The sequence below is a fragment of the Malaya genurostris genome, chromosome 2, assembly GCF_030247185.1.
Source record: "Malaya genurostris strain Urasoe2022 chromosome 2, Malgen_1.1, whole genome shotgun sequence".
NCBI classification, from domain to species: Eukaryota; Metazoa; Arthropoda; class Insecta; order Diptera; family Culicidae; genus Malaya; species Malaya genurostris.
In genome coordinates, this window is record NC_080571.1 from 238,322,901 (window position 1) to 238,345,669 (window position 22,769).

Consider the following 22,769-nt stretch of genomic DNA (forward strand, 5'->3'; position numbering starts at 1 on the left):
TCGACAAGCAAGAGCAACTGTATGAATTTATATGCACCATTTGCCAGTTAAACAGATTTTGTGGCTCAGTCGAATGACGGACGTATTTTGTGATCCAATGATGCTTGGTTCATGTCACGGCGGTCGCAATCAGTATTTCTATTTTTAATATTTCAATTAATTTCGTATCATGTAATTTTCCAATCACACAATACTACATGTTCTTGTACGTAAATTTGAGCGAATCATCCGACAAAACTATAAATCTGGTAACACTGATCATGTTTGTATAAAGTTTTCTAGAAAATCTCACTATAAATTATGGTTAGTCTCGGGACTGATGCATCGAAAGCGTTGCCAAAAAAATGTTCCATATTATTTTTCACGAGTACCTCTTAATATACCTGACAAGAAGTGATGCCAGGTCTGCAGATTTGTCTGTAAATCTGCGGATTTCTAAAATAAGCTGCAGACATGTTTCAGATGCAAACTTTTTTGCATAAAAAGACAGACTTTTGAAATCGCTGCGGACCTCTAATCTACGTTTTAAAAAATATTTTATTTGCAAGGTCAATTGCGACAGATATTGTCAAAAAACATAAAATTTCGTACAACTCGAACAGTTAACATCCGATCTCAAAAAAATTCAAGAGCGTTCAGGCTGACGAGAACACCTTTCATTTGCGACTAGTTTGATCAGGATCGGTCCAGTCATCTCTGAGATCTCGACCTCTTTGTTAACAACACATGCACATACCCACAAACATCATCACACACATACATGGACATTTGTTTAATTCGTCGAGTTGAATCGATTAAGGAGTGTATCGAAAAGTAGTTAGCGACATTGATTATTGAATAAAAATGCGAAAAAAAAACATATTTTGACATCAGTTTTCAATATATTGTAGAAAAAATACATTTTCATGCATTACACTGATTATATTGAAGAAAATCCTAGTTTCTGTGAAACGCTCGCACTTTGGACTTGACATTCTTCATGAAAATCTGCACAGTTACTTTTGTGACTTTCCTGGTGGCAGTTTTTTTTTAACTCCTGCATGTTTTGGGACACTGTACCTTACTTCCAAAAGTGCCGCTTGACAATTGCCCAATACCTTTCAATTGACCGAAGATCTGGGCAGTTCGGTGGGTTGATGTCCTTTTCCACGAATTGTACATTATTTTTGAAAACCACTGTAGAACGGAGTTGGCGTAGTGGGCTGAAGCCAAATCCGTCGAGAGAAGAGGAGGAGCCTTATGCTTTCTTTACAGTGGCAGCATTATCTTCTTCAAACATTCTTCCTCGTACACCTTGGCGTTAATTGTGCCCTTCGTGAATAAAATCGACGACCGCAAACCACAGGTACAAATTGCTTGCCAGACCAACACCTTCTGCTCAAACTTTTCCATCGCCATCGTGGTGTCAGCGTCGTCCAGGTCCTGGTACACCGATTTCGTATAATATTGCGGTCCGGGCAGCGCTCGAGAGTCTTCCTTGGCGTAGGTTTCGTCGTCGATCAGGATGCATCCGTCTTTATTCTGTAGAATCCGGTTATACAGTTTTCGCGCTCTTGTTTTGGTCTGAACTTGCTGCACCAGGGACTTTTTCGGCACCTTCTGTTTCTTGTACGTTTTCAGGGAGTTCCGAACTTTGATCCGCTGAATCATCCCGATGCTGGTGTTGAACTGCTTGGCCAAATCCCGCGTCGACGCCGATGGGTTTTTCCTGATGTATTCAACCACTTTTAAGTCCCGGCCGGGCTGGCTGGGACCCGTTTCCCTACCGGATCGGTGCAAATCCTTCATGGAAAGGGTCTTACCGAACTTCTCAATAATGTTTTTGACACTGGTGTAGTGCACTTTCACCCGGTTTGCAATTTCGTTGTACGTGACACCACTTTCTGAGCACCAAGTGTGCAGAATTTTCTTTCGCGTTTCCGGATCAATTCGACTCATCATTGAAACGATAAACCGTACCTAAACCAATCGATTGCGCAGCTGTTATTGACATGTAAACAAACATGTCACCGCAAAACACGCTGTAAAAAAATTAAGCCATTTCAGAGTAATAACTGTTTAAATGTTGCTAACTACTTATTGATACACTCCTTAGTGTATGAGATTCGGCCCACCTTTTTCTAAAGTTTGATCGAATTATATACCGATTTTTTTTATATTTATACAAAACAGTAACTGCAAACTAAGCATTGGTTCTGCATCATCAAAAACAACCAATTGTCCGCGGTAAGCGGAATTTAAACCACAGAGAACAGACATCGAATCTAGTACAAACTTTTTTCAAAAAAGCTGTGTAAAGCATACAAGTAAAAATCCGTTAAAAATCACCATTGCGACCGATTTTGAACGCATGAATGACCATTGTATGAAAGCTCGAACGCAAGAGCCCATAAGGGATTACTGAGCTGCTCGAAGTGCCTCTACAGGAGAATTACTACTTGGTGTTTGCTTTTTAAAACAACCGTTAAATCTCTTACACAAATTAAAATCTCTACTTCGATGTCCGTTCTCTGTATTTAAACGTACTCACACTGACACTGCAGATGCTAACCGCTCCGGCCGACCTAATGGAGTAATTATCCCAGAAACCGTGAAAAAATTCTACCAAATCGTTTTTGAAAACCGTAAATTAGAATTGCGCGAGATAGCTGACATTTGCAAGATAGCATGCGGTACTTTTATACTCTTTTGCATGAACATTTATCTATGAGAAAGCTCTTGTCACAGTGGCTACCGCAGTTGTTCAAGGTGAACCAAAGACGACAAGGTCAACCATGGCGAAAGTGCGTTAATTGGACTTCGAGGTTGCTGCCGTACCATCAAAATTCACCGGAAATGGCCCCCAGCAGCCAAAACCTGTCAGAAGGCCTCAAAAATGTTTCTAAGAAGGAGATTTTACTTCTACGAGGAAGTCTTCGCTGACACAAACGCTTATTTCAAAACACAAAAGATACATCGGTCTACATTCAATGCAATACAAAGGTATTGCATTGAACACTGTTGAGTTTTGTCAATAATGTGATTTCCTTTGTTAAACCCGAGATTTATTGATCCACGTGTTATAAGTCTCATAATTCACCTGTTGACCATAAAGAGTTGAGATAGCGCACAGTAGTGGGCTTTGGGGGACCAGTTTGCGAATCACTGGATTGTATGATATGCGATTATTGAACTCGATTCTGAAACCATCCAAAAATCCCAATCTACCTTTCCATGAACGCTTGCATGCATCCCTGTTTGAAGTGCGTCTGACTTTGACGAGTTGCCATGTCAACAAATGAAATCCAATGAGTAACCATACCGCATAGTTTGCTCATTAGCCGTCTGAAAGTTCAATGCAATATGCCTATGGCTATTGGCTGTGAAGCAGGAAACGAATAACATTTTGGGGAAACTTCCGGGAAAAGTAACGCAAGAGATCATTCATCAGAAAATGGAGCTGCAGGATCATTCAGCAGGAATAGTCAATAAAAAAAGCAAGCACGTTTCAGTTTTCACTCAATAACTTTTCTCTCGTCATCTTTATTCATGCCCGAAGCCAACGGCTCGGGCTAAACCTTATGAGCTATCTGGGTACGTACAAGTGTATTGAAGAGGAATTCCCTTGAGGACTACGTGGGTGTGTATTTATGTTGGGTGGTCGCACATTTCATTAGTAATTTGGTGCCGCAATCGTTTCTGCTCGAACTCGAAAGTGTGCTTCAAACGATTTGACCACCCCCTCAACTAGTTTGGATCTATTGGTTTGCAAGCAGGTTTTCCTGTTTTCACAACTAATCATATTTGGTTTTACAGAGTTTCGTTGAATAGCCTTATCTAAATAAACTCTAGCCTTGTTCAGTGTTCTAAAACCTAGTCCATTCTTTGGCATGCAGCGCTTCCTTTCAAAACAAACATCGTATTTTTATCGGATGTACTTGAATTCCTTAATGCTTACTTTACAAGATTCGATTCTGGCTAGCATAATCACTATCCTATCATAAATTTAGTTTGATTGAAAAAAAAAACATTATATCCGCGTTGAGAAGTGTCGCAGTTTTGGCTTGAATTACATATTCTATGATTGCTTTCGGTCGAGATTGAAGAAGGCAAAATACTATACATACAAAATGTTGCAGTAGCAGCAGAAAAAAACAAACTTCAAATAAAATCGATATAATAACATTAATAACGTTGACTAGGATGATATATAATATATACGAATATACGCGTTATCTTTTGTTTTCGATTTCGGGTGCGCGAAAGGTTCTGCTTTGTCCCAGGCAGCTTTGCGGAAATTTTCTACTTCACGGATCAAATCCTTTTTGATAGCTCGCACGCTTGACTTTGGTGATTCGTCCCAGCAGATTGTATTTCAGATGTAGATGAAATTCCCCACTCCCTTCATAGGATCTGTGATGACAGCCTCGCCAACAATGTTGTTTCGGGTCATGTTACAGTTGAGAGAGTTCGAGCCATCCGTGCTGCCGTTGAATCGTTCAATGTCTACCAGTTTCTTGTCGATTCCTAGTGACGAAAAGGAGTTACACACGGTTCGTATCTCTCGGATGTTGTACACGGGATTATACGAAGGCACATTCGGAGCGGTCAGCACCGATGGTAACAGAGAAGCTTTGGAAGGACGTGGTGGAGCTTGCGGAAAGCGGTCAAGGTTTTTGCCTTTTATAGCTGGAGGTGGCACTGTATCTTCCGTGGAATCCCTTCGCTGCGAATGGGCACAGGATTCCTGATTAGTGGATTTACACTGAAGACAGCTCGTTCGGGTATCGTTGTTGTTATCTTCTTTTTCACTGTCGGTTCGGCTAGGCGGAGAGGAGGTGGACGAACAGGACGATGATGTGCATTCCCGCAGTGCTAGACTTTTGGGTTCCTTCAGGTTATTCAGGGAAGAAACTCCATCGACGATGTCGGAGATGAGCGTATTCGTTGGAGTCGTTACGGCACTTAGCGGGAAGGTTGACGAGTGCAGCGATAGTCGATTATTCAGTCCAGGACTGATGATGAAGTGTTTCGATTCGGAAATGGGCGCCAACATCTGCCGTCGCCGAGGATAGTTCGGATTTCTTCGTACCAAAAAGTGCATGATTTCGTTTTTCTGCTGACGCTGGAGCTGTGTTTTCAACGGCAAATCGTCCGGGTGTAACTTGCGCTGGTATTCCTGTCCGGGGCAGACTTCATACAGGCTGAACTGTTCGACCGGTTCGAGCGAATTGTAGCAGGACAGCAGCAGTGCCAGCAGTTCGTCCGAGGTGGTTTCCTCCGAAATGAGTAGTGACTTGTACTGCGAGTTCGGCTGGAGAGCTGACGTGTGTACCCGGATCAGACCGCCAGGTTTTTGCTGCAGGCAAAATCTGTAAATAGAAGAGAAAAAGAATTAATAATTTGAATTTTATTGGGTTGATTCCTATAACTAAATTTACTGAGTGAATATTTGATTACTGGTACAGGGATTGAATTTACATAGCTTTTGTAACTTATTTTTCATCACAGATGTATTTATTCTTAATACTACCGTCACAGAAAAAAAACTATTAATTCACAGACTGACATAGGAAAAGTGCCAGCGAAGAAATCGTTCGTCGCGAAACTCGACTATTTAGTAAACAATCTGTCAGTCAGCGCAAAAACAACGAAAATGCAATTAAAATCCCGCAAATCCTTGTAATCAAATATACACCGAGTCTGAGTCCAAGCGCAGATGCAAATAGGTTCAGAGAGAAAACGGTTGACGGGGAGAAAAAAAAAGAAAGTTCAGCACAGAATCCACCCTACCTGGAGTCGCCCTTGGGATGGCAAGCTTGCAGCAGTGCCGGCCGTGCTTCGTCGTCCAGTTCCAGCACCGATTTTACGCCCGGTCGCCGGACCGTGACCTCCATCGTGAGGTAGAACAACCGCGGATCACGGTGTCGCATTTTGCATCTGTGGAGAAGAGGAAAAAAACAACGTTATTGAAAAATAATCCTGCGAAAGTTGGTTGAAACAAAGGAAACGATAAAGAAGAAAAAAAAACCGGTGTCGATTTGCTGGGACGGGGTTTTCACTTCAGTGAAAAGATGGCATTCTGTTTGGTTAGTGGGAGTAGCGTGTAATATGGAACAGATGATGTTTTGAAAGTAAGATTCTAGTGCCGTTGCTTCGCGAGTGTCGATTCAATTTTGAAATTTTGGAGGGTCCCTTATTTTTTAAGTCACTCGAAAAACGTTGTTTTACTACAGTATAACGACAATTGGCTTACAAACATTTTATGCTTTAACTCTTCTTGAACTGATGGATGTAAATAAACTACGTATTCCTGAAGGCTTCTTCAATTTTCTTACTGTTGGTTGGTTTCTAGAATCTCTTGCATAAACTTAAATGTATGGAATCGTCTAAATTAGTTGTAATTAGTTCAAATATATGTGCTTTATCGCAGTAATTTTAAAATGTAAAATTTGGAATACTTCTGTCATACCGAAAAAAAAAAATTCGAACAGAACACGATGTGTTTAAAAGCTATTCTCTGAGCTAATTTACTGCATAGAGATTCTGATAATAGTGGAAAGATGTGGGAAGGAGCGGAGATGAACGTGGGGCAAGGACAGTTACCCAAAAAACAAACACAATATAAACATGTAACTCACCTTCTAAGCAATTGCTGAACGACACTCTTGCTGGTCGCATCGTACGAGATCCCGAGAGTTTTATATTCAATATCCTGACGAAGGCAAGCCGTGTAGATTTTGATGGTGGTCTGAAAAATTAGAGAAACGAAAATCTTGTTAAGTGCGCTGGAATAAAATTTAATAACTGAAATAAACGATCAGTCACGCAAAATTGTTAGATCATGGTAATCGAACATGGCAACAATTCTCACTTGGCTAGAGTGCATTGATTTAAATAGACGTGTCGCTACAGGCTCGGTGACAGAAACAAAGTACAATGAAGACATTAAATATACCATAAAGATCAATTGTTATTGATTCAAGAAAGACCAGCACTCGAACTTCAGTAAGCTAAATCGAAACAATATTGTAGCAAAAATGTGCCTCGACTTAAACAAGGTACAAGAAGTGCAGTTGAACAAATCGAATAATGCTACATATAAACAGTTTCTGAAAGAACATGAAGCGAAGGTAGCCGAAAAAGTTCACTGTGTTGAACATAAAAATGTGAAGAATTGCATATCCGTGTCTGTTGAGGACAATGCTATTGATATGAATGTAGCTATATTCATAAACACACGGAGCAGTACGTAGAGGTTCTTCCCATCGTAAGGCAAGTGTGGAGAAACTTTTTATCTAGCGTACGAACTGGTATTCATGTATGTTTCGTCTTTCACTCATCAGTGCATAACAGTTTATATTGAACTGTTATGTCACCTAGCAGTTCAACACAAACCGTTAAGCAGCCATGAAGTTTCTGCTAATTGCAGAACACTTTTATTTTGCAGCAAAGTGCGCCGTATATACTGAAGTTCCGAACAAAAACTTCTTCTTATTTGATTATCGAAAGTCGAAGATTGAAATCGCAGATCAGGGATTGCAACAAAACATACAAAAACCCTGTTTTAATCCAGCTGCACCGGAGGTCTGGTTTCTTCAACACAATTGAAAACATGTGCTCATGAGTGCTTGGTGCCGATGAATTCGGTTTGTGTTTTGAAAACGTTGTATGTTTTCATTATCCTGTACAAGCTATACTAAATTGAACAAAACTCACTGCATGCTTCGTTCGCAAAGGCGGCGGGGTTTTATTCTTCCGTACCAGCTCATACCGATGCGTATCGGTTTTGCATCGTCATTTTGTATGATGGTTTGAAAATTTTGACACTCATCGCCCTAAAATTTCGGAACCGGTAGTCGGATCTAGATGAAATTGCACAGTATGTTTTTAGATCAGGAGAGCTTCTATTCGAATCAAGATTTGTGAAAATCGATTTATCCGTTGCTGAGAAATCGGAGTGAGTTCCGTGTTTGGAGTTATTTCACTAAAAATAAGTTAGCGACCACAGGTAGGCGCTAGGGATCAGTTTGGGAATCACTGGACTAAACTAATGTCGATTTTGCTTGTAGCCAAAACTGAAACTGTATATTTAATGTAACGCTTAGTTTGGCTTTTGAAGTATTTTGAAAAATAAAAAAAAAACTGTATAGTAACATTATATTTAATTTCTTGCTCCAAATATTTGCACGAAAAAATCTGTAAATTCACAAAATATTGTGATCTGTTTATGCAACAAGACGATACAAGCTTTCGTACAAGTTATGCGTACAAGTTGCTGTTGGATACTAGGAAAACCAATCCATTGTTTAATGTTTGCTAAAATAAGTCTAAAACGGGTGTCAATCAACGAGTCAGCTCCTTAGATTCAGCAGGTCGGTAAAATATATCAAAAATATATGAGTATATATAAAAGGATTATGCTAAGTTACCCACTTGAACACAATGAAACGAGCAGTAGAGTATGAATTCATTGCTCAGTCCGTCTTTGAGATAATGTGGGAGGGATCTTGGAAAAAGAAGCCAGTTGTCTGGTCCTATCCTAGCCAACGAATTTTTGTAGTAGTCGAAGGAAAATGAGAAAAAATGTTACAACTGGTGAAGAAGTCAGATCAATCGATCAACCTTTAAAAAAAATCTCAACCTTTGATACAGTAAAAACTTTCGAAAATGATATGGTCTGATAAATTTCAAGAAAAGATACATGCCGTATAGTTTTACCTATTTTTATATATATATATATAAAAAATAGGTATAGAATTCGCTCAAACTTCAGAAAATTTTTCCGAGGCCCGGAGGGCCGTATGACATATACCAATCGATTCAGCTCGACGAACTGAGCAAATGTCTGTGTGTGTGTGTGTGTGTGTGTGTGTGTGTGTGTGTGTGTGTGTGTGTGTGTGTGTGTGTGTGTGTGTGTGTGTGTGTGTGTGTGTGTGTGTGTGTGTGTGTGTGTGTGTGTGTGTCTGTATGTGTGTTGTCAACTAAGAGGTCGAGATCTCAGAGATGGCTGAACCGATTTTGATCAAACTAGTCGCAAATGAAAGGTCTCCCCGTCACTCAAATCGCTATTGAATGGTTTTGAGATCGGATGTTTACTTTTTGAGTTATACGAAGTTTTATGTCAAAATTTTCAGTTTTTTGACAGTATCTGTCACAATTGACCTTGAAAACAGAATATGTTTTCAGACTTAGATTTCGCACGGTAATACCTAACCAACAAGCCATAGATTGTTAAAATCCGTCCATTTTCAACGGAGATATCGAAATTTTTCTGTAAGCGACTCTTCCCCCTATTCCAGCAGTAAGAGTTTTGAGCGCTGTATGACAAAGAAATGCTTGGGAGCAACGGAAAACATGATTTTTTATACTGTTACATACAATTATTTCTAAGTACCAAAAGGATTGTGTACAGCATCCTTTTTCATGACATTTAGCCTCGGACCGATTTTGGCACGGCTCGTTTTTGGCAACATAATCGTTCGAATATGACATATATAAACCAGATGATGGCAGAATTTTTTCTAATTATTTTGTTTTAAACTACTTACAGCAATAAATGCTGGAACAACATAACATCCATACACCATTCGAATCAGTTCGTCGAGATCAGCAAATGCGTGTGTGACAAATAATTTCACTTAATTTTCTCGGAAAATTTCTTTTCTACAAATTCAGATTCATACGAAAAGTCGTATGCTCCCAAACAAAGTTCCTGCATTATGTTTGGTTCCGACCTCTGGTTCTGGAACTACAGGATGATATGTGAAACGAAATCAAAATTGTGTAACTCATTTTTCTCGTAGATGGCTGAACCGATCTAAGATTCAAATGAAATCTAAGAATCATCTAAGATTCAAATGAAAAGTTTCAAGGTTCTATAAAACATCTTGCTTTTCAGTCAGAATAGTATAAAAATGTCTATTCCACATAAATTAATCAGGTTTATCGGGTTAGCAGATTTGGATAGTCGATAAAAAAATTAACTTTTTTCAGTTTTAGTGGTATTCAGTTGTCGATCAGAAGGCACCTAAAAATTTAATTCGTGCTATGATCTCTCAAAGATGTCTTAACTGATTTTCAAATATTTTGAAACAAATGTAAACTATACCGCTACTCAGGTGAATTTATCTGACTTCGGCCATACCGCTTTAAGAATTCCGGTTCCAGTATAAAATCGTTTCTCAAAGCTCAAACGTTTTCTCAAAAAAAGCCTAATCAAATTTCAGAAACAAAAATTCAAATTAAAACAAACTTATATACAAAAATTAATGAATTTTATCCAATTATGACTTCCGGTTCTCGAATTACATGATGATGAATTTTTAAAATTCAAACGATATAGAAGATGACAATCCCGAAAAGCTTCAAAGTTGGACTCAAAATTGTTGTAATTTATTCGTCATATGGCCATACGAATCGGTTTGGGTTATGCTGGTTCCTGAATACCGGCTCTGGAAGTACCTTAAATTACCGTAATTTCTAGAGTGGAACTTACATATCATGGCATGTTTAATCGATTATCACACTTCTAGATTCAAATTCGATCCGATTTGCAGTTTCGACATTACAGAGTAATGAGTGATTAAAATCTCAAATTGTCGCTTAAAACGACGGTCATTAAAATAATGTCATGAAAACTTAAACACCGAAGAATATTCATGCAAAAAACACATGCGGATTGATAAAAATAGGTATCATCTCACTGCTAGGTGGATTAAACACGTTTTTTTCGTCAATTCGGAGCACGCCTTATAAATTCACAGGAGCATTATGTTGCATTAGGATACTTCGTTACATTACAGCAACTTAAAACGAATTCAGAACGCGAAAGATTACCAAAAACCTTAAAAGACAGTTTTTTAAAAATCGTTATTCATGATTAGAAAGTTCATCTGTCTGACGTCTATAATACCGAGTAAATCCTCAACTACTTATGAACAATTCTTATTTTACACGATTGTACCGTTGAAAAGAAAAACGGATAGTTCTAAATCCGGTAGGAGTTGAATAATATCCTCAAGTGTCATAATTCGTGCCAAAAATTTCATCATTTCACAGAAAGTAAAAAGTATCTATTAATTTACTACTTTTTACTCAATTCTAAGCTGTTTGGAATCTTTTCTTCCATTCGCTGGTTCCATTGTTGTCAAAACACAAATATAAAAACCACACAAAGGTAAGAGTTAAGCTAAAATTGAGTAAAACGCTTCCAAACTCTCGATTCTTAAATTTGAAAGCGTTTTACTCAGTTTTAGTGTAACTTTTATCGTTGTGTGGTTTTTATATTTGTGTTTTGGCAACAATGGAATGAATGAATGAAGAAAAAGATTCAGAACGATTTAGAATTGAGTAAAAAGTAGTGAATTAATAGGTACTTTTTATTTTCTGTGAAGATGAAATTTTTGGTCTGAGTTATGACATTTGAGTTTATTTTCCAACTCCTATCGGATTCATAACTATCAGTTTTGCTTTTCTATGGCTCGATTGTGTGAAAAAAGAAGTGTTCATAACTAATATAACTTACTGTTACTATTGAGTAAGTTTTCAGTATATTGTAAGAAGATAACGGCTCCCTGTTTCATCTCATTTGTATGGACTTTACCAAAAAAACCCGATTTAGCTACTAAAATCACTATAACTATTACATATTTCTGCTTAATTCGCCTTGCTCCACATTCAGAACTGATTAACATTTTTTGGAAATTGAACTGATATTCAATAAACAACTAAAAACCTTTATGATATGTTTATAATTTCATCTTAATGGATTTTTATTCATCCTATCGTTGGTCCTTTATGCATTCTATTAATCAGCTTAAAACCAAAATATAGTAATTAAAACAAAATATTACACTATTGCACTCTCAGGTTCAAAATATCAGAATTCTTCTCAAAAGGGCCGAACACCAACTGTAAGACAACATACGATATTTTCGAAACCAGTTTGGAATAGAGTTTTATAAATTATTGGGTCGTTTTCGTTTCCTTTCGTTTTACATTCGAAATTTTACTGTAGGTAAAATTTGGATTGGCTTTTTTAAAAATATGAAAATATTAGATGCACTGCCGATGAAACATACACGGAACCGCAAAACAACCTAATTTTAAGTACATTCCGCCCATTTTGGGGGTTCTGTTCAGTAACCTAATTATAGGTTAAGTGGCTCTAGGTAGTTTCCGTAAGGCACGTGCAAAAATGAGTTATATCTACTCAATGGTTAGTTATATTTGCTCTACAGTTGAGTCGTATTGATTCAATATAAGGTTGATACGGTTTTTTTTTATTTTAGCTTATTGAACGAAACTCTCGCTGTTGGGTGGTTTTGCTCTTTGTATTTTGACAACAACGCAAGGAGCGAATGAAAGAAAAAGGTTCGAAAGAACTCAAAATTAAGTAAAAAAGAAGTCAAATAATAGGTAGTTTTTATTTTCCGTGTACACACACTTAACAGCGTTATGTTGACATATATCGGAATGACACCAGTGCTACTAGATTTGCCCTAATGGCTATTTATTTAGTGTTTAACACGCACTCTCTAGATATTTGAAGACGAAACAGTTTAATTGAAACATCAATATCAATAATATAATTAAACTAATGTCATCGATATCAAAACCAAACCTTGTTGATGGTAATTGAAAGAAGAAAGAAAATTTGTTTTTCATAGCTTTCAAGTGACTTAAGCGCAATCAAGTGACTTAAGGATTACTTTTCATCTCATAGTTTTGAAGATTTTTATTACTCAGCGGGTAATTTTAGAAGTGTTCAATCGTTATTTGAACAAGTGAAAAGTGAACATTACTAATCAGTCATCTAATATTGAATAGTGGTATAATTTTGAGAAATGGTATTCAGTTTTGACAAAGATCATGCGATCAGAAACATAACGAACTGTAAAACTTGAGACGAAAATGATTCCTAAATTGAAAAGTAAATTTGTTTTTTAATGGAAAAAAAGATCGCTAAAGGATTTAAAACCACTTTTTAATGGAAAAGTGTGACAAAAACTTAAATAAACATTTTAAAAACATTCCACAGTTTTGTTCTGGTACGTTGAAAGATATCTCGATGAACATGGTCCCAAGTGCAAATGACTTTTCACTTAGTCTCTTTCAATTGTTACAGCAAATTCCAGCAATTTCCAATAAATTCTACAGTACATATCGAAAGTTGGTGGTTTTGGTTATTATCCTATGTGAAGTGTTAGATGGGAAGGATTGTTGATTGGACCGTGATACTCGAAAGAGAAAGTATACGAAGAGAAACTGTCATTTGTACTTGGGATCTTTTCTTATGTTCGTCTTCATATGATTGAAGAACTCAGATGAAATAGAGAGCCTCTGTTACTCTGTTCTAGTGTAATTTCATCAATCATAATTTATCCGTTTCACTTGAAGCAAAACCCATCCCAGTTTCGACCCCAACTACTGTCAAATGTATGGATTTGACAGCAGTTGGGGTTGGAACTGGATTAGTTTTTCTTCAAGTAAAATTGACAATCGATTTTCTTAATTTAAAATTTGAGCTAAAAACCAGTGATATCCGAGCTCAGCACACGAGCTGCTCTATACATGCAGTGTGTGCCTATTAAGCTCGTGTGCTGTGCTTTTCAAACCAGACTCATGAGCGTGTGCTATTTGTGTAGTCCACCTACTGACAAGAGACAATACAAGAGCGAACACTGTGTGCCTAAAAATGTTATTATCAAATTAAAAAAACGGAGACTAAAGTGAGCACATGAGCTAACACATGAGTCAGCTCACGAGCTAGCTCCCCATTCCAGCTCATGAGCCAGCATCGCGAGCTGTTTCTTCGACGCATACGACTCTCGATCTAGTAGCAACACGGCACACGAGCGTGTGCTTCACACTTCGTGTGCGTGTTTTTGAAAAGGTACAGCACACGGACTGTATGAGAGCTGGTTCGTGTGCTGGGCCATCACTGCTAAAAACCCGCTCAAATAGCGTTTAAGAAAAAAGAACAAAATTACCGGAGCATTATATTTCATCAATGAACAAGTTTTTCTTTTACTTTGATAAGAAATTTGATGATTCATAAATAATGCATATTTCATAAGTTATCACAGCGCTGCAGTCAGTTAGTCAGTTCGTCATGTGTTTGGTCGCGTTTGAAGCTGAATCAACACATCATGCTGAGATGAATTATGGAACAGTCATCGTTATGTCGCAAATATTTTCTCAAACACTCGCAGTAGGCGTGAAAATGCAAATAATGCTCCACGTGCTCCCATCGTTTCCACAATAATAAAAGTAATGCTGGCATTCGATGGCACTACTCACTTCGTACCTCCCAACATTGTGGTACGGAAATTCGATCCCGCTGATCCCGGTTCCGAAACAAAAACAAAAAAAAACGCGCCTTCCCGACGGGGTTGTTTTTAAAGGGAACCGCCGCGCCAGTGATTGGGAAACACTATACTTTTCCAAACACTATGAGATTGCAACCGTGCCTCTACATTTGCATACCGATGGACTGCCATGTGCAGGTCCGCCACGAAAAAAAAAAACAAAAAAAAACTACGCCACTCAGCTGCCACCAACCGGCAGCTGAATGTCAGAACTGGCCGTCAGCGAGAACAAAAACGCCCGCGTTCCGGTCCGGTGAACCGTGGGTAAGTGGAAAGATTTCGAAAGACCTTTCAGAAGTGACTGTTTATCGAAAGTTGATACCATTCCACATTTCGTTCTAGACTCTTAGGGGGATAACCAAAACAACTGCAATCTGGTTGAACTGCCAGTGCTGCGTAATGCCTGCCAGGGTTGCAGCCAAACTGCTGCTGTTTGCAACATCCCGAACGGCATTCGACCGCTCGGAAGCCTGGAAGTCGGACATTGGAAGGAACGTGAACAAATATTTTCTATTTCACCATAAAATTAATGGTCGGTATCTTTTATTCGCTGACCGCAAACGTGAAATGACCTAACCGCAACTATTTAGCCGATCCTGTCCGGAGTCGGTGGTGTTTGCACAAACCAAACACGGTGCGAATTCTTCGGCACGTCAAACCGCAACAGATGCACGCATCGAGAAAAAGGATATTTAACTTCCGCCTGCAAAAAAAAATATCTGCTGTCGTCTTCTCCGGAAAGATGGAAGCGCAGTTTAAAAAGTGTTGATTTATTTTCGTTTGTCCTTTTCGGGGACGCTTTTCCTGTTCTGATGAAATTGTAAGCTTCGGGAAGATGCTAAACCTGGTCTGCCTGTAGACGACTTCGCAAAGCAGATGTTTTGCGACGCAATCTTTGTGTTGGCGTCCGGGACGTGTTTGATCGGCAGGAAAACCACGTCAAAGTGGTAGAAGAAAATTTGATTGCTGCCGAGCCTCCAGCGACAGTTGATGAAGGGACTGCTTCTAGGTGAGTGGTGGCCGTTCCGCTCGACAGATGGCGGGTGCGATTTTGCGGAAGGCGGAATCAATTTATATTGAATCTGTTTCCCCGAAATCGAACGAAATGAAACGAAAGTGTTTCATTTTGCTATCGAAACGATGAAAGCAGATTTAGGGATTTAAAAGTGTTTTTTTTAATCTAGATTAGATCAATTGATGACAAGTTTACGATTGGCGATTCTAGAAAATTGAGCAATCTGTACATTTTTAATGGAGTCTAAAGTCTGAAGAAACGGATTGGTAAAGTGCATATAATATTCAATTGTTTGGAGCTTCAAATTGGTGCATTCTTTCGTAAAGCGGATTGAAAGTTCAATGCATAGAATATTGGTATTACAAGCCAACTGCCGTATGTTGACATGGGAGGAAGTTCAGTTGATGTTCGTTGGAAAAGAATAATCGAATTCCACACAAGAAAAGTAGTGCCAAAAACTGAGCTTAGCTTTCGAAAACTAGCATCCTCTCCAGATGATTCCGACTAAAACCAAACTGTGGCTAACATTTACCCAGTTCGCAAAACTCCCCGGAATACCACCGACATCCGGCCACGTGTGCTTCCGCAAAGACCACAGCGGCACGTGTTCAAAAGCAAACTAAATCACAACAAAGTTCTCCGTTGTTCACAAAACCGAGACCGCGTGCGCGCGGCACCAGAACGAAAGGGCTCAAATTACTGCGTTTAGAGGGAAAAAGAATAGTTCTGCAGATTTACAACCGCGGTGCGGCGGCTTCAGCTGCACATTTTCAGCCATTTTCTCCGGGTTTGTCTATGGAAAACCTTCGCCATGGCGGCCTGTGTTCTGGCAGTGTGCAGCACGAGCACACACACGACGAATCGTTGGGAGTGTTGTTCTGCCGACTGACGACCGCTCGGGACCGGAAGGATCCGTCGTTTTTTTATGATTGTTTTTACTCATTTAGAGAAGTTTACGAACCGTTCTGGCGGCACTCTGACAGTCCGCGGACCGGCAGTGGCGGTTGAGTGTTTTAAAAACTGATTATAAGCTGACGTAGATTTGAATCGGCGAGGGACGGTTGTGACGGGAGGTTCTATCCGCTTCCATGCGTAATAATTGTTGATGTGCACGATTTGGCAGATGGTGCACGTGGCCGCGTCATAACGTCGCGGGGCAATGATTCGCGTGCCACCGTCGAAAAGTGCCATTGTGCGACACGAATAATGGAGACACAAATAGAACCATTGTCGGGGCCGGGCAAAAGGAAGACCAAAATAGAGAGGGAACCAACCGACTATCATTGGGCCGTGTCCAAATCTGAACGACAATGCAAAGTTGATATTTAATTTGGTTACGGCGTCGTCATTCAAAGCTACTGATGGAAATTTTATGCAGCAGCAAAAAACGAGCTTTACCTAAAATTTAACTTCTCCAAGTTTTATGGTACAAACCCACGGCACGGCCAGAATGCCAGTCTGTCGGGATAACGGCGAGAATGAATTTCAATTAAAGACATTATTTGAACTCGAGAAACTCCGCGACCGAGAATCCCGGCTATTTCCAGTCGCCGGATCATCGACGGCCCCCATCTGTTGCGTCGGCAAGAGGCGATAGCCTTCAACATTTTCCCAGCGGTTAGTCATTTCCCGCACCGAGTCGTCGTCGTCTGTCCCCGGAACCCCACAATGCTGGTGTGACTTCACAAATGGCGAAATCGTTCACATTTCCCACAGCACCCCGAAGTACACCGGGCGCGGGTGGAAGGGGAGATATTCCACCAGCTTCAAATTCGTAGCCTTTTTATACTGCGTTGAGCAGCGCACCAATAACAATAACAGTAACAATGCGGCTCGGTGCAAAACTAGATGACGCTGGCGTAGGGCTGGGCGCGCTACTAAAACAATGATGTTGTGATGTTGCGCTAGTGAGATAAATTAAAAGCGATCGCGAACGATTTTCTCGCGCTTTCTTCTCCGGGGCTATTCAATAGGAGATCCATCGGCGGTGCAACAAAAGCTGACATTTCTCATCTTGAAGTTTCGCGCCCTCGCCGGTTGGACGGAACGAAACGGGGGTGAATCTGCAAACACCTATACAGGGGATGTGTGTTTTGTGGAAACGATTGGTGCGGTAAAATTAATTGCCCACAAATGAAAGTGAGTTTAAATTGATTTGTTCATGAAGATTAGATAATCGGTATGATTTCCGCGCTGAACTTTCTCACCAGCAGCTGAGCAAAACGAGTCCCAGTCCTACGGTCTAGGCGATCAACTGGGATCAACTTAAACAGTACCAATTTGTCGATTTGTAGGTTCCACCCTCCGTTCGTTTGTTTGCGTTTATCTTCATCTGACGAAAGCAAACAGTCTTTGTCTTTGGAGTTTGGAAAAGTTTCATCCGTAAATTACCACGTCGAGTCTGGTCCGGAGCCCTTTACGACCGAAACAGCTAATTACCGATCATCATTGCAGCTGTCAGCGAACTTTAAATAGTGGGTCCGGTCATGGCTACTTTCTTTCCGTTACCGACATTCGCTGTGGCTCGGGTGGCTCAGCACCCAGAAAGAAAAACACGATTAGTGGCAGCACCCCACCTGTTATCGAACAGCGATTAAGTCACTTACCACCTGGGCAGCATCTGGGTGGACATCGTCGGTGGGTAGATTGGTGTGCGAACAATTATCGGTTATCTGGCGACCGAAGGTTCATTCAGAGCCGACCGGTGCACTGGCGAGTCCCCCAATTCGAAAGTTACTATGCCCCCAGGTAGTACAAAGGAACTTAGCTGAGAGAAGCAGGATTTTGTTGAACCTGAATGAATTAAGCAATGAAACGTGCTGGGACATGTCGTATCAGATGATAGAAATGCGCAGATTGTGAAAAAAGAGATGGATAATTTGTTCAATGTTTTACGCTTACGTTAAACACGTTAAACACGAGCAAGAGAAAAAAAAACGTCACAAACTGTATTTACTTTAATTCGTTCTCTTACATATGGATCAAGGTGAATTCATTTTCTTAAACTTGTGAATGATAATTTAGCGAATCATTACGCAAGAACCTCACCATCTATGCCTAGTGTATCTGTACGTAAGCTTCGATTTGGAGATGAGCTTTCTTGATATTGCCCGGGTAGCTCTATGGTACAGCAGGTCTATGTTAGATGAGATGCATCGCCAAATTTCATTTCTGCCGCTTTATTTTAACTTAATAAATCAGTTTTCTTGTTGAACAGTTAACAATGAAAAAATTGAAAAATTTAATTTGTATGTCGCAGCATAAGCAATGAAATAAATCACGAATAAATAGTTTTAAAAACACAAAAAAAAACTGTTTTAATCAACCTAGTGGTGTAATGATGCCTTTCTCATATCAATCATACTATTATATATAATACTGTGATATTCTTCAAAATAATTTTCTTCGATTCTTAAAAGAATACCCGAAATCGGTTTGTTTGACCGTCTACTGATAAAAACTATAAATTTCAGAAGATTTGTGGTCGATTTAGAAATTTTTTTACGGTTTTTCACCCTTTTCAGTGATATTTCCGGATCCGGAAATTCTGGAATTACGTATGGGACCACAGGACCTTTCATTTGAACCTAAGTTTAAGAAAATCGGTCGCGCACAGTTAGCACAGGTTAGAACACATATTTTCATTTTTTTGCACATTATGGGAGTTATGGGAACGCCGGAACCGGAAGTCGGATCCAAATAATATTCAGGATTTTTTATGGGACCACAGGACCTTTCATTTGAATCTATGTTTGTGAAAATCGGTTCAGACATCTCTGAGAAAAGTTAGTGCAAAAAAACGTTACATACACACATACGCACATACACACACAGAAATTTTGCGTATTCGACGAATTGAGGCGAATGGTATATGACACTCGGTTCAAAAGCCAGTTTTCGCAGTGGTTGCATATGAGAAAGGCAAAAATATGGAAAAAATCGAAATCTCAATAAATTAAATGATCATTTTTGTTCGAAGTTTGTCTCCTGTCTTTAGATCTAAAGTCGCATAAGTAGTTAGATTTGAATTGCTATACGCTGACTAGTTGAGGGTGAAGCGCAGAAACTTAGAGTGTTGAAGAGACTGATAGCTGTCAAATTATATATATTCTCTTTTTGAAGAATATCCTATCGACACAAATTGAAAATAATCCGGTAGCTACAAAATGTAATCAATCACTTTACAGTGAACAAAGGTTAACGAAGCTAGTTCATTTGTGGCAACTAAAAATAATAATAACAATCGGGAAAAATTATTCCCTGATAACTGAGGTTGTGAGTCACTCGCTTGCCTCTGAATCTGAATCCAGCTGTCTTGTTATGAATATTTGGGCCTTTAATTTAGGATAAATTTACAAACAATTAGCTTAAAAGTGAAGTGATCGAACTACTTGCCATATATAACAATGACTTAAAATTTGAATGTGTTGAAAATTTACTGCTTCAAACGATGTGTTTTTAAAGTAGGACTTGTATTGTGAATTCTCAAACGAACGAAGCAACAAAAAACACCCGCTGTGAACACTTTGCTTGACATAACTTAATGAGAGACCTATGTTAGAGAGAGACTGGAGGCGTGAGAGTATATGCTACTGAGCAGACCACTTTCCTTGCTTGGTAAATTGCCTGTGCTCTCAGTCTCAGTTAACACATAAACTCACGACGTGCTACAAGATGCGAAGCAAGGTTATACAGACAATACTTACAGTGTTTTTAGTTTAAGTTTACTGAAATCATTTTTTAATCAGAAAATTTGTACTCCAAGACTAAATTTGATTACATTTCACAAATATTTCAAACATTTTGAAACGGGCTTAAATTTTGCATTTTGGGAGTTTATACTGTGTATCTATCCTAGAAATACAAAAAGCTATATTTTTTCAGTTAATATTCATCGGAACGAAAAGTTATGAATCTAGTTTTCTCACAGGCATCTTCAATATGAGAACCGTTCATCAAATGTTAACCTCATGAAGCGTACTCATCAGCTGGCGCACATCTTCATAAACTAATGAACGAACGAAGCAGCTCTCTTCGCTTGGGTTTCACTGTGAATTCTACATACGAATGTCTGTGAATAGCACAAAGGGTGAAACTCTTTTGTTAATATACGTTGCTTCAAATTCCAAGACCTGTTTTGTCGTGAATACGACTTACTTTACTATGGGGTGCCTTTTCAAAATTTACCCTCTGAGAGAGTGATAAGTTTTTGATCGTGAATATCTATTGTTGTATCTAACGAATCAACATAATTTTTTCTACACGCCATCGAAACAATGATCACAATCTTATGATAAAATTATCAGTTGTGTGACATAATCTCAAATAATTCAAAATTAGACTTTTCTGAAATGTTTGGTATAAACGAGTATCAAAGAGGATAATTTTTAAGGCGCGTTTGCCTTTCTCGTATTTTGAAAGCTCATAGCTCAGTGATCTGTGAAAGGATTTATATAATCTAACTACCAATAGATTCGAAATTTTCCAACTTAAAGGTGTATAGCAAAAGCATTGAAGTATTTCAGTAGTACACTATTGAAAACCTGTCTCATTTGACCCATGTCAACACCAGCCAATCAGAACGCGTTCTGAGGAAGAGAACAAAATATCTGCTGCTGTACAACCAATCGTTCGAGAAAAATGTTCCGAACAGTGCTTAATATCGTAGTGAGTTTCACAAGGAGGAGGAGCCTTATGCTTTCAGTACAGTGGCAGTATTCTCTTCTTCAAACATTCTTCCTCGTACACCTTGGTGTTAATTGTGCCCTTCGTGAAGAAAATCGACGACCGCAAACCACAGGTACAAATTGCTAGCCAGATCAACACCTTTTGCCCAAACTTTTCCATCGCCACCGTGGTGTCAGCGTCGTCCAGGTCCTGGTACACCGATTTCGTATAATATTGCGGTCCGGGCAGCGCTCGAGAGTCTTTCCTGGCGTAGGTTTCGTCGTCGATCAGGATGCATCCGTCTTTATTCTGTAGAATCCGGTTATACAGTTTTCGCGCTCTTGTTTTGGCCTGAACTTGCTGTACCAGGGACTTTTTCCGCACCTTCTATTTCTTGTACGTTTTCAGGTTTTTCCTGATGTACTCAACCACTTTTAAGTCCCGGCCAGGCTGGCTGGGACCCTTTTCCTATCGGATCGGGGCCAATCCTTCATGGGTCTTTCCGAACTACTCGATAATATTTTTGACACTGGTGTGGTGCACTTTCACCCGTTTCGCAATTTCGTTGTACGTGACACCATTTTCTGAGCACCAAGTGTGCAGAATTTTCTTTCGCGTTTCCGGTTCAATTCGACTCATCATTGAAACGATAAACTGTACCGAAACCAATCGATTGCACAGCTGTTAATGCCATGTAAACAAACATGTCAACGCAAAACACGCTGCAAAAAATTTAGCCATTTCAGAGTAATAACTGTTTGAATGTTGCTAGCTACTTATCGATACACTCCTTAAAAGAAAACGATATAAAGCATACAAGTGAAAATACGTCAAAAATCACCGCTGTGTACGATTTTGCACGTAAGAATTATCATTGTATTCAAGCTCGAACGCAAGAGCCTTGAGTTACTCAAAGCGCCTCTATAGGAGATTTGTTGATTTTCACCTAGCCAAAAAAACTGTTAAATTTCTTATACACATTGAAATCTCTACATGGATGTCTGTTCTCTGTTATTTTAGTAAACTTTTTTTACTCATATTGGTAAAGTTTTCCCATCTGCAATCGCAAAACTGAAGTGAATGTACAAATTCTACCCAACAATGAGATATGTCGCATGAGCATCACCAACACTCTATCTAGTGGTAAACATGCCGAGTGGGTTCCTGTATAAGTACGGATTTCTGGTCAATCGAGTTACTTTCGAAGATGTGTTTCATCACATCCAGAGTAATTCAATTGGTAGTATAGTTTAAACGAACGGATAGGTGAAAGTTCAGGGTTTGATTTCTTGTATTTGAGGTACACGTTTTCGCAAATTTTTATTTTCGCTACCTTTGAACTTCATTAATTCACAAAAGTTTCGCAACGGTGATTCCCTGTTGCGACTGGTTATTATTATTATCATTGCCATTGTTCAAAATGTTGCTCGAATGATGTATTCGCAAACCTTTTTCTAATTGAGTTTCGGCCGAAACACGGTACACCATTATAATCGGTTCTGTCAAATCTCAATTTGGTCCCTCGGTTGAAAACACAGCGTCAACTTGGTTCGTTGCATGCGACCCCGTCGGATGTTGGAACTTTCGATTTTCAGCAGGTGAAACAAAAGCCATGCTCAGCATCGCACAGGTATTTGGGCCACCGCAAAACCTTGGATCCATCCGTCACTCGACGCCGGTAGCCTGGGAAAACTGCACTTGCAGTGGCGGTGGCGGTTGTGGGCTGGTAAATCGCG

The 22,769-nt window shown here is 39.4% G+C and overlaps 1 protein-coding gene across 1 annotated transcript in view; it reads right to left on the bottom strand.

Moving 5' to 3' along the window:
• Window positions 1-3,485: 3,485 nt before the first annotated feature.
• LOC131428264 (uncharacterized) overlaps window positions 3,486-22,769 on the bottom strand; it is a 59,331-nt gene continuing 40,047 nt past the window's right edge. Inside the window, exons 3-5 of the mRNA XM_058592064.1 lie at window positions 6,621-6,730; window positions 5,773-5,919; window positions 3,486-5,351 (exon numbers count right to left, since the gene is read on the bottom strand). Coding sequence (XP_058448047.1) covers window positions 4,355-5,351; window positions 5,773-5,919; window positions 6,621-6,730 — 1,254 coding nt within the window. The 3' untranslated portion in view covers window positions 3,486-4,354. The remainder of the gene's footprint in view (window positions 5,352-5,772; window positions 5,920-6,620; window positions 6,731-22,769) is intronic.